The sequence below is a fragment of the Rousettus aegyptiacus genome, unplaced genomic scaffold (genome assembly GCF_014176215.1).
Source record: "Rousettus aegyptiacus isolate mRouAeg1 unplaced genomic scaffold, mRouAeg1.p scaffold_m13_p_1, whole genome shotgun sequence".
Taxonomy (NCBI): Eukaryota; Metazoa; Chordata; class Mammalia; order Chiroptera; family Pteropodidae; genus Rousettus; species Rousettus aegyptiacus.
Window position 1 is genome coordinate 35,241,140 of NW_023416284.1, and position 11,908 is coordinate 35,253,047.

The 11,908-nt window shown below is 46.2% G+C and overlaps 1 protein-coding gene across 1 annotated transcript; it reads left to right on the plus strand.

The window, feature by feature from the left end:
• Positions 1-3,386: 3,386 nt before the first annotated feature.
• On the plus strand, positions 3,387-11,492 carry DMRTB1 (DMRT like family B with proline rich C-terminal 1). Its single transcript, XM_016120252.2, has 4 exons — positions 3,387-3,906; positions 5,488-5,693; positions 8,976-9,183; positions 10,531-11,492. The coding sequence occupies exons 1-4, from the start codon at positions 3,393-3,395 to the stop codon at positions 10,593-10,595; spliced, it is 993 nt and encodes a 330-aa protein (XP_015975738.2). The 5' UTR covers positions 3,387-3,392; the 3' UTR covers positions 10,596-11,492.
• The last annotated feature ends 416 nt before the right edge of the window (positions 11,493-11,908 follow it).

The window sequence follows — 11,908 nt, forward strand, 5'->3', positions numbered from 1 at the left end:
GGGTGCTACCACCTTCACCCTCCTTTGCCCCACCTGTAATGGGGTAATATGGCAAACATTTCTATTCATCACCAAAGGTTTTTTGAGAACACTGTGTTTGTTTAGAAGAAATATTGAGTTAGTTGATATATGTTTAAGAACATGGACTTCTTCTTGGTCCTTCTTGAGGATAGATTTCTTGGTGTTAAATCACTTAATGACTGTAAAACTTTGGGCAAATTACTTAACTTTTCTTGGCCTCACTTTCTTCATGTATAAAATGGGGGTGAAAATAATAGTACTTACCTTAGAGGGTTGTTGTGAGGATTATATGAATTAATACACATAAAGGACTTAAGAGTTACTGGCACATATACACACTTAGTGCCAGCTATTATTATTAATATTATTAAACTATTAAGGGTAGGGGATGAACTCAAGGAATCAAAGTTGCTCCCCAAATTTTGCTTGTCAGGAGAGTGGTCCTGTTCACTCTGGGCTTTCTGTTTTGTTTAGGGAATGAGGCTGAAGCCAAGGTGATTTACTGTGTTAATTAGGGAGGAGATAACTTTGACATAGGCAGGGGAGGGAGGCAAGATTCATTTATACATTCAATGAATATTTACTATTAATATCTATTTTGTGCTAGACATAAAGGAAAATAAGATAGTTGTAGCAGTTACAGGACTCTCAAAATATCAAGAAAGGAGAGAGGAGCTAGAGAGGCTGGGTACCAGTGGGGAAAAGGGGGAGGGCAGGTCAGTTTGTCTCCAGTGAGTGTGGCACAACAGAAGATCTTGAGAGAATAGAAATGCTAAGGCAGAATTTGAAAGCATCTGCTATAGGATGTGTCACTTAAATCCTCCCCTCCATCTCCTATGAAATCTTCAATAAAGTTTTCATTGCTCACTGGAGACAGCCTGACAAAGGGGAAGACAGCAGATATCTGGGTTACAGCTGCTGGGGGAAAGATGCTATAGGCAAAAAAAGGCCTTCCTTACTCTTGTGTGCTACCAGTAAGAGAACATTACAGTGCAAGCAGTATTTAATGATTATAAATGATACCCCCATGCACTACATAATACAGGCCTCTTTAAAATGAATATGAATTAAACAGTACCAAGAGCAACCATATTAACCAAAGAGAAGGTATTATTTGAGGGAAAGGAGGCCATTACTGAAGCTGGGAGTCAGGTATGACCACCAACTGGCCCTTTTGTGGTTAATTAGTCAAACTGGTGATTCCTCAGCAATACTAACCTGTTATTTTATAAACCATGGCTTATGATGATGCAGACTTTCTTAAACATAGATTTTCTAAGGTTTAGGTGAGGGGAAAGAAGGGGTTCTCTGTTCCCATCTTTCTTAAACTTCTAGTTTTGCTCCCATCCTTTTTAAACTTCTAGTTCTGCTCCCATCCTTTTTAAACTTCTAGTTTTTCACTTTCATGTCATTACCATCTATTAAAATAACAATTTAAAGAAATGTATATATTTTTAAAAAGCAGCAGCCTAAGAAGTAATCAGTCTTCAACTAAATAAAAAAAAAACTATCAATTTTCCTGAATTTCTAAGATGAAATAAATAAAGCTCCGTTGGAATTTACCTACACAAATTGAGACTTTGGGAGGAAAAGAGAAATAAACTAGTCTTCCCCCCGCTGCCCTTAAGATTTATTTACTGTATGAACCCTGGGGTTTCTACATCTTATAATGTGACCACTGATTAAAAAGATATATGGTTGTTTACTAATGTTCTCAAAGCACCAGGCAAATTCATATCACCTTGGGTATATTTTGCCACTAAAGCTAAGAAGTAAATATGGAAGCATTTTGTAGTTAACAAGGTTAAAATGTTACTTCGAATAGTTGGCTTTGAATAGGATTTTCCTTTAAATCATTAATAGGAAAATGAGAACTTAGGTGGTTAAGCATGACATGTAAATGAGAGTAGTTTTCTTTTTTAGGTCTTATCAGTCAGTGAAAAAATTAGATATTTTGAATTGGGCAGCGTCAGAAAATAAGATTGCTTGTCTTTTGATGCCATGTTTTTTAAATAAAAATTAAAATAAAGGGTGTTAGAGCAAAGCAGAGACAAACCTAGGGCCAACTAATACAGGAAGGATATATTTTTGTCCTCTTAATAAGGAATATATATGTTTAAAGCAGAAAACGGCTTTACGAATCTTTTTTCAGCCTTCCAGTATCTAATTGACCTCAGAAAGGCAACCATTTCTTATTCTCAGGCAGCGGGTGAGAAATGCATACTTCCGCTGCAACCAGAGGCTCAGAAAAATCAAGGCATACGCGCAGCTTTAGCTTCTACAATTCTGCTTCCAGAGAGAATTCCAGGGAAAAAGCAATCTGAAATGCACATATTTTAGCCACGTATTAATCATGCCTATCTCTTTAAATATGACTGATTGTATGATTATGAGCTTTCAACTTAAATGTGAGAAACCCAAATTTTCCTTTTTCGAGGACCTAAAAAAAAAAAAAAGACCCCAGAGTGTCACAAATTTCTATCAAACAAGAAAATGAAGTAATTAAGTACCTTTGGGACACTATTAAGTTTGCGTCAGCTTTTCAGGTGTCTCAAGATTTGCGTTGCTTTACAGTGACAACTAAATTCATGGCAAAGTTGAGCAATGATTTAAGCTCATGTTAAAATATCCTAAATCTATTTTATTTAAAGCATTTTAAGTATGCTTTACTTTGGAAGACATCAACAACAGCAACATATCATCTTCCAGAATGCTTTCCTATACCACCAAATCTCTTAAGAAATGGGAATTACTATAAAGGAACACCCTTGAGTAACTATCACACGACACTGAGCCTTTGAGAATATTCTAGAAGTATCAGTGAGAACGGCCACTTCTCTGCGGGGTAGAGATATGAAATTTAGCAGAAGCGGCCGCTTTTCTAAGTAGAAATACGGTTTGCCTCTTAGGATCCTTTTCTGCTGGAATGGGTTTGCTGAGAGCTACGTTCCTCTGGAGGTTTAAATCTGTGGACCGTTGCATATCACTCCGCCTTTTTTGAAGTTACAAAATACTGTCTATGGGATGGCGGGGATAGAAACTTTGGAGAATTAAATGCCTAAGACTTCAGATCACCTAGATGACATACATGCAATAGCATTCTGTGAAGAACTTAAGTCAACCTGATCCCTTGCATGTAATTAACCAAGGCACAAAAATTCCAAATTTTGCAGCCCTAAAAAGGGAGGGAAAATGCAAGGGTCTTGCTGCAGTTCCTGGGAAGTACTGAGAGCCGCTTTGTTACAAGTGTATCCAATGTCCCCAGCACCAGGGACTTCTGGGGCGCTGCTCTTTCCTGCTCCATTCGCTCTGCAGCTCCCAGAGGAGGCGGCTGTGCTAGGAAGGCAGACCTTGCCAAGCTGCTCTACAAGATGCTGCGCACCCCCAAGTGCTCGCGGTGCCGGAACCATGGCTTCCTGGTGCCAGTCAAGGGCCATGCGGGCAAGTGTCGCTGGAAGCAGTGCACCTGCGAGAAGTGCTACCTGATCACCGAACGCCAGAAGATCATGGCCGCGCAGAAGGTTCTCAAGAAGCAGGCCTCTGAGGAGGAGCAGGAGCTGGCCTCCGGGGCCGCGGTTGCGGCCTCTAGCCTCCAGCCCATGCTTCCGCTTGCTGTTTCGGGAGACGCGGAGCCAGGTCCTGAGGGCCGCGCGGCCGCCTACTTGCTCGAGAGACCACCGCGCGGCCCGAGCCCCGGCCCAAGCGCCTTCCAGCCAGTTCTGGGTGGCCGCGGCCACATGGGGCCGAGCGAACGAGCTGCCGTGGCCATGACCAGCTTTGTGGGGCCCCAGTTCGGGGCGGAGGCCGCAGGCAGGGGTGGCCCCGGCCGCCTGGAGATACGCAGGCCGCTGCGCCCGGTGCCCAGTCCGCCGTTCGCCGACTTCGGTAAGATTTCCAGGCCCCACGCGGCCATGCCCCGCCATAGGTTCCTCCCCGGGCTGTAGCCTCCCCTCACCCCACGCTCGCGTCCCAGACCAGCCTGGATCCCGCCACCCGGGGTGGGGGGTGGGGGGTAGGGAAAATGCTTTCCAGAGGTAACCTTGCTTTGAGAAACTTTTTTCTTAATGCGGATTTGGGTTGAGTGCCTTTTTAGCAAAAAGATGAAGAGATAAAAAGGACGGGTGGTCCGGACGGCTTTTAAAAACATTTAGCTACAATTTTTGCCTTTCCATTTTATACGAAAAAAAAAATGGCCCCCAGCGAGCAGGTTTAGCTGTGGTGCCTCCTCAAGGGGGAGATTGTCCCTACTGCGCTTGCGCAACTCTTCCCGCTCTTTTCTTGGGCTGGAGGCTCCTCCCAGGGACTTCTCTGTGGGCGGGCCTTCTCAACTCTGACTGCGCCTGCGCACCCTTTTTTGCGTTCTGGTGAAACCCCCTCATCCGCGCCCTGGCTCAATGCGCCTGCGCACCCATTCGGTACCTTTTCCCGGGGCGTGGGTGGGAATGGGACAGCCTTTCTGCTTCACTTAAAAGAAGGTTGGTTCCTTGAGATGTCTCTTTTTTTCTCGTCTCCCACCATGTGCATAAATTACATTGTTTCTTATGTAACAATGTAATTTATGTTTTCATTATTAAGTACAATTCCAAGTCCTGTGTAGATCTGAGTCTTTTAAACAACGGCTCTTTTCGAGTGCAGATGTGTGTGGATTTTCCTTATGGAGTGTGGTAGGAAGAGCACAGGTCTGAGTCAGAGGCTGAGTGCTGTTCACTCTGTCACCTTAGGAAAGCTCCTTCTGTGGCGCACTCCCGTCTGCTAAGGAGATTGGCCTAGATGCTTTCTGAAGGCCATTCCTGCCTTACGGGGCATTCTAGGAAAATTTAGGTCCCCAGGGAACTAGATGGTGTCTACAGGCCTGAAACAACAATTCTAGGAGGCTCCCTTTCCAGGGATATAGTGCCTTTCTTTGTTCCATCTCTCAATAAGCAGGGCCTTAGCACTTAACCATGTGTCGGACACTAGTGATGAAAAGTAAGATTCCATGCTCTCAAAGATCTTGTCCTTGTGGGCAGGGCATTACTGATCAATAGATCACACAAATCAGTATATAGATCTCCAATAATTAATGGTTTAGCTGTGGTGCGAAGGAAGAGTAGGAGCAGAATACTGAGACCTTAAGGAGGCAAAGTGGGTTGTGGAAAAAGCCTTCAAGCTGAGGGAACGGCATCTGCAAAGGTCTTGAGGTGGATGAGAAAGAAGAAACTGCTAGGTTATGGTACTGGAGGAGGCTGGAGTGGAGGCAGGAACCAGGCCGCATGGGGCTTCATGGCTGTGCCAAGGGCTTTTCCTAAGAGCAGTTGGATATGGCTGAAAGGTTTAAAAAGCAGGGAGGGTCAAAAGTATAATGGATGTAGGAGTTCTTTGTAAATGGATCTGAGTGTTTACTGTACCACTATCTTTGGACAGTAATGTGATGCACCTTTTCCTAGCTCTATGTGTTAAAACTGCCCTCATTGCTTGCATTTTCAGGGCTCTCTCTGAGCATCAGCTCGGATTGTGCAGTGGGGTCTGAGTACCTGGAGAGAGAGCCTGCCAAGCTGTATCCCAGCTGCACCAGCATGCACGCCTATCGTCCGTTCTCACTGGGCTACCAGGATGCACCCCCATCCCCGGGGATTCCTCTGCAGCGGGGCTTCCGGCATGTGTCTTGCAGCCACTACCATGGAGGAGGCTTGGTGAGTTCCACCCCGACTTCTTCCTGGGTTCTTCCTTATCCCATCTGCTCTTGCTTCCTTTACATCTTCTCAATCCCAAGAAGCCACTTGGTGTGCCCACTCTGTAGCAGGCCCATTGACCTCGTATGGTGTGTGCCTCTGGGAGTGCACACGTGCAGACAAGTTCAGTCATGTGTAGATAGGTTGGCCTGGACTATGTCATATGTTTTTTGAAGCTGTGGGCTAACAGGCTCTGGGAGCTTAGGAAAAAAGGAATACAGACGTCTCAGTTAAGCCTGGGAACACCAATAGAGTGGCATGCTGGTGCTAGAAGGGCCCTTCATTTTGCTGGGTACCAGAAAGGGAATACCACTCTCCTGGAGCCATATAGTTTAGGTAGCCAGGAGAAGACAAAGATCCCCACCCAGTGGTGTAGCCCGCTTGAGACTGCAGAGGGCTTTTGGAAGGAACTGGTATTTAAACTTAGTCATGAAAAATATGGAAACCTTCCCCTAAACAACTGTCACCTTAGGAAATATATGTTGAAAGAAGGAATGAAATTTAATACTTTTATAAGATCAATGGTCAGTCACTAACTGGTATGCTCTTTCAGCCTGGAGTTTTCAATATTGAGTGTGGAAGAGTTAGGCCATCCCTGTTGTGTGAAGTGCCAGAATGACCAGGTTTTGTGGTTTTGGTTACCACCTCCTTCCAAACCAGCTTGGTGAAAAGCCTTCTCCCTTTTGACAACCCCAGAGGGCCACCGGGATTGCAAGATAGTGAAAGACCTGGGTGACCAGTCCTGACTTTGGCCCTATAAGGCTGGATCTGTGGCAGAGGTTGGCTCAAACACAGCTTAACATTCATGGAAATGTAGACCACCATTACTTTCACTTCCTCCCTCAGAGCTAACAGCCTAACTGTGGGTATTACAGAGATATTTCCCTTGGGTGGAGGGTGGAGGGTGAAGAACGAGGAAAGAGCAGGCTTCTTTGGTTTAATGTGAAAGCGATTAAGAAAAAAGATGAAAGCTTGACATTTACATAATGAGAGTCGTTAGCCACCGAGTGTGGAGCCAGTATGATGGGGTTCCAGCTGTGTCCAGGCAGGTCACATCGGGTGCTACATCCCCACTCCTGCTTCAGCCTCAGCAGCATCTCTTTTGTCTGTTTTAAATATTGTAAAGTTTTATTTATAAATCATTTTCCATTGATTCAGGGTGGAAAAGTCTGAAAACCACTGGTCCTGATAATTTCTAAGATTCCTACTGACCCTCATGTGAGCCTTCTAGGTACGATTGTTACCCCATTATAGAGTAGAGAGAGAAGGCTCAGGGAAGTTATGCATTTGCCCAAGGTCATAAAACAGGTGAGTGAGGGACTGGGATTTAAATTACATAGCTGGTCAGTGAGAGAGCCAAAACGTATACCAAGGTCATCCTGACTCTGGAGCCTAGGTGTTTTCTCCTACCCTAAGCCTTCTCTCAGAGGTAAACATGACTCCTCATCCCTTCCCCTCACACACACACCTGAAATCCATGGGTGCCAGCCACCCATTGCAGCTCAGGGAGAGCATAGCATCTCTATCCTCCACACAAAGAGAGGGGTCCTGGCCAAGTGGAGCATGTACCCACCGTCTGCTCACACAGAAGCCTGGAGCCTGGCGTCCAGGGCAGGGCTCTGATTGACAGGCCTGCCAGACGGCCTTTGTTAAGAGTGTGATCTCAGTTGGTTTATCTGGGCCTGAGCTGCCACCACAGGCCCCAGGCAGGAGCTGTGATCCAGGGAGAAACTTGGCTGAGCAGCTTGGAATTAAAGCACTAATAATCGCCCCTCCTACTCCCTTCACGTCTGGATAGAGGATCCAGCACTGATTTGTAAAGCTGCTTCAAACCCAAGAGACTATGAATTGCTTTCATCCTTGTCCTGCTGCCCCCTTCCCAGGCTCTAAGATACTCCCCAGAGACATCTTCCACCTTCTATTCTTGTTCCTGTCCTACCTGCTGCTTCTTTACTTCCTCTGTTCTCCTCCTACAGAAGAGTACAGAACAGGAGTTGGACAGATAGAGTCCATTCCTCTCTCTGTTCATTAGTCATGTAGCCTGAGGAAGTCACCTAACCTCTGAGGGCCTCACTCAGGTTAAGAGTACCTATCTCTTAGGGCCGTTGATGGATTAAATAAGGTGTAATGGATTAAATAAGGTGTAAAGTGCCTGGCACAGGGTCTGGCACATAGTAGGTACATAAAAGTGGGTTTTCTCCCCTTCTCTGTGGTCAAATTAAGTTAGAAAATGCTGGGTTAATCTAAGATTTTTGAGGACTGGCTTGAGGCTTTAATATGTTCATGCAAGACTCACCAATGTGGGGGCAGTATTTGGGGTTTCTCAAACTCCCTTGACAAAGAACACTTTTAAGCACACTTAAAAATATCTCGTAGGATGCTAGCATTCCCCAGAACACAGCTTGTGAAGTGCTGCTCTGAAGTATCTGGATGCAGAAGTACATAACAGGAACTACAAATGAAATTCATTATTTTTTTATAACATTCATGTCTTTCTCAGTTAAGCTCTGCGCTGTGCAGTCATCACCCCTCCAGATCCCTTCTTTCCATCCCTGGGGTCCTGTGGTGTGTATTAGCTTCCATCTTCTGAAGAAGGAACAAAAGCATAGAAGGGTTGATAGCAAAAGCCGCTTTCCTGAGGTCAGCTAGCTTCTCTGACACAGTACAGCTGCAGTACACCCAGGTCTTCTGTCCTGTTAGAATTGGGCTCCCAAAGGCACCCTGACCCTTGACTCTAAGTCATTACATGTGCCAGAAAATGAGACCACAAATATTTAGGGTACATTAGGACCTTTTCCCAGTAGAGAGCGGTAGAGTAAGACAGACTGGGGACTCAGTTTTGCCTCAGCCATTCACTAGCTCTGTGGCCCGGGGCCTGTAGCTTCATCCTGGTGATGCTGTTTTTCATTGTTAACAGTGAGGATGGAAAGAGAAACTCCTTCCCAGGGTTGTAAGGATGGAATAAGGTAATGGATCTAAGTAAGCATAGACAGAAGGGCTCAGTCATTATGACTATTCAGCTGTTCCCTAGGCTTACCTGAATGTGCCTGTATTCCTTCTTGCCTTCAATCATTTGGCTTGTATTTGCTGGATACCTGTTCCAGGTGCCTTATGCCTAGGCGTTTAGGCCATACAGGTGAATCTACTCCATGAGGAGCCTCCCATTCAGGGGAGACCTATTTGACCAGCCCATCTGGCTAACCCTCTCCCCTCTTCAACTTCTCTGTTGAGTGTTCTGTGCAGGTGTCAGAGCCAATGGGAGACTTCCAGCCAAGCTACTACCCGCCGCCGCCGCCACTGCCGCCGCCGCAGCCGCTGCAGCCGTTGCAGCCCCAGTTTCTCCCGCCAGGCTTCCTCTCTGCGCTCCACTTCCTCCCACCGCTGCCGCCGCCACCACCACCATCATCTTTCTCACTGACCATCCTGTCCGATACGGACAAGGAGACCACTGGTAAGTGAACACCAGCCTTCCAGCTTCCAGGGGAGCCAGGAAGGTTTTCTGGAGGAAAGGGGGCCTAATCTGAAGTAGATGTGGAGAGAAGAAAATGGAGAATAGAATCAAAATGTGCTGGGCCCTGGGATAAGCTCTTTACTTGTACCCCTCTCCTAAATTCCATACGCAAGCATCAAAGGAGGAGGGCCCCTGTTCTCAGGTGAGGAAACCAGTAGAACCATGAGAGGTTCATGGGTGTAAATGGCAGAGCTCGGATTTCAACAGATTTCTTTGTCTGGCTCCAGGTCCCTCACCAGTAGGCAAAGATGTGGAGGACCGCATGCATGTGGTGTGCTCAAAACAGAGGTGCCAGGCCTCTGGCTGGGGAATCAGCAAATGCTGGGCCTGGAGCTGCAGCAGGAGCTAGTTGGGGGCTGGTAGGGAAAATGCTTCTGCTCTGCCACTGGTGCACTGGGTGATCTTGGCACTCACACCCTTCTCTAAGCCTCAGTCATCTCATCTGTAAAATGGGCCCATCACAGGGTTACTGTGAGGGTCAACTGAAATTATGAATGTGGAAATGCTTTGGGTTTTCTCGTGAGGGCCCTTTGCAGCTTTAAAAGCTCAAAGATTTTTTCCCCTTCAACCCTCCACTGAGGCTCTTCAGGAAATCATTCTCCTTTGGAAAGGGTTAGCAAACTCAGCAGAGTCTTTAAAATGACTGTCAGAAAAACCTCATGAGCTAGGTTAGTTTGGTGGTATCATTCCCATTTTACTGAAAAGGAAACTGGCCTGTTGCACACCTGTTGTGTATGAGACACCTAGATTTGGTAACTAGAGAGATGGTCTAGTGTGGCTTGAAGCACACTGGCCGTGGTGCTGGACAGTCTGGGTATAAGTCCTGGCTCCAGGTCTTACCAGTTCTGTGGCCTTGGGAGAGTTCATTCGCTCCTTAGTGCCTCAGTTTCAGTGTTTGCAAAAGTAGACTAATGATGGTCATAAGGTTATTTTGAGGATTAAACAAAACCTGAAACAATAAAGGCATTAAGTGAGCTTTGGCTCTGTTTCACCTCAGATGCATGCTGACCTGATGTTGCAAGGTAGGTTTTATCTCATTTGACAGAGAAACTGAAGTTCAGAGCTTCGGGATAGCTTCATGCCACACAGCCTGTGACAAGCAGAGCTGGAGTTTGAACCCGATCCTGTACTATGTGGTGAAGGCTAGAATTCTAGCCTCTTGACACCTAAAAAATTAAAGGCAAATTTGGGCTTGGGAACAACGAAAATGGCTTGTAGAAAATTTACATCTGAAAATAGATAATTTTCCCTCTTTCTAAATTCAGCCTCTCTTCTTTGTCTTTACAGATGACCAAGATGTGGAGGTGCCATGTGAGCCCAGCCAGGCATCATCTCAGGAGCAGTCCGACTAGGCCCAGGCCCTCGGGCGGGCCAGCAGAGCAGAGCGGGGCACTGGGGTGTTCAGTGATGTGTAGGGAGGGAGGATGGCGATAGGCATAAGATGGAGTTAATTCCCATTTCAAGATAGGAGGAAGGAGGGTGATTTATTTCTAAGTTTCTCTCAATTCTGAGATGTGAGCTTGAACAGAAGAATGGAGGATGAAGTTAGTAGGGGGTGGGCCATAGCTCTGAGGAGCGGGGGGCTGGTGGAAGCTCACGTTTAGGAATGAATTTAACCATCTCTGGGTTTGCCACTGTATCAGACTTGCCCCCAGAGGCGTTCTTTGATTTCCTCAGGCCCTGTTCCAGGACAGGAGGCACCATCTATTTCCGCCTTCTGTCTCTGCCTGGTCCCCACCTGGGGGCAGCACAACATCCTCCTCCCAGCACATCCAGGTGGCTAGTGCGAGAAGCCAGGACCATGGCACTGACAGCAGGTTCTGCAGCATTCTTCCTTGCTGCCCTGTCTCTTACCGCCCGTCGCCCTTTCCCCAAGGGGCTTTACTAAGTAAACATCTCAACCACTGGGGCTGCTTCACCTCCCCTCCATAAAGTTTAAGCCATTTTAGGCATCATTTCTGGTTTTAAAAAATCTATTGAAGTTTGACTGTTTGATGTTTTTTATAGCGATTGCCAACTTAAAAAAGTAGGCTGTTTGTAAGCACTGATGCAGTTCTCAGAGAATAGAACAGTGCTTCCAAAGCACCTGTGACATCAGCCGTTTCTTCTCTGTGGACATTTGACTGTTGAAATAAAATGAGCAGCAGAAATCCTTGTGGAAGGTTTATTCTCTTTAAATCCTCATGGAAGGCAATATTGGGTAGGGGAGCTGGGGGCCTAGATTTGTGGCCTGTTGTCCTGCCTCTACGATGTGCTGGCTTAGGCGAGTCCCTCCCCACTCCCCCTCCAACCTTTACTTCAGTTAAGTGAGGTGCAGCCAGGCTTGTAGATCTTTTTAACTTCCATTGTTATTGTTAAGAAACAGACCTCTTAAGGAAATCTGGTTCAGACACAAAATGTAAAGATTTCACTTCCCTTTCCCAGCTCCTTTCTTGGTCCCTGTAAAGGGACATGGTTTTGAAAAACAGCTTGATCCCATTCTGCTGTTTTAGAGTCTTGGAGGCTCTTCCCTTGGTTTCATTTGCTCCTTTATTTAAAAATTATCCTGTGCCTCTACTAGAGTCAGAGCCTGGCAATCACCAGCTCTACCTGTGAGGAGTGTGGAATCTAGTAGGAGAAACAGACAAATAGTGGGATTGGGCCCGGGACAGAGAGAGCTACATAG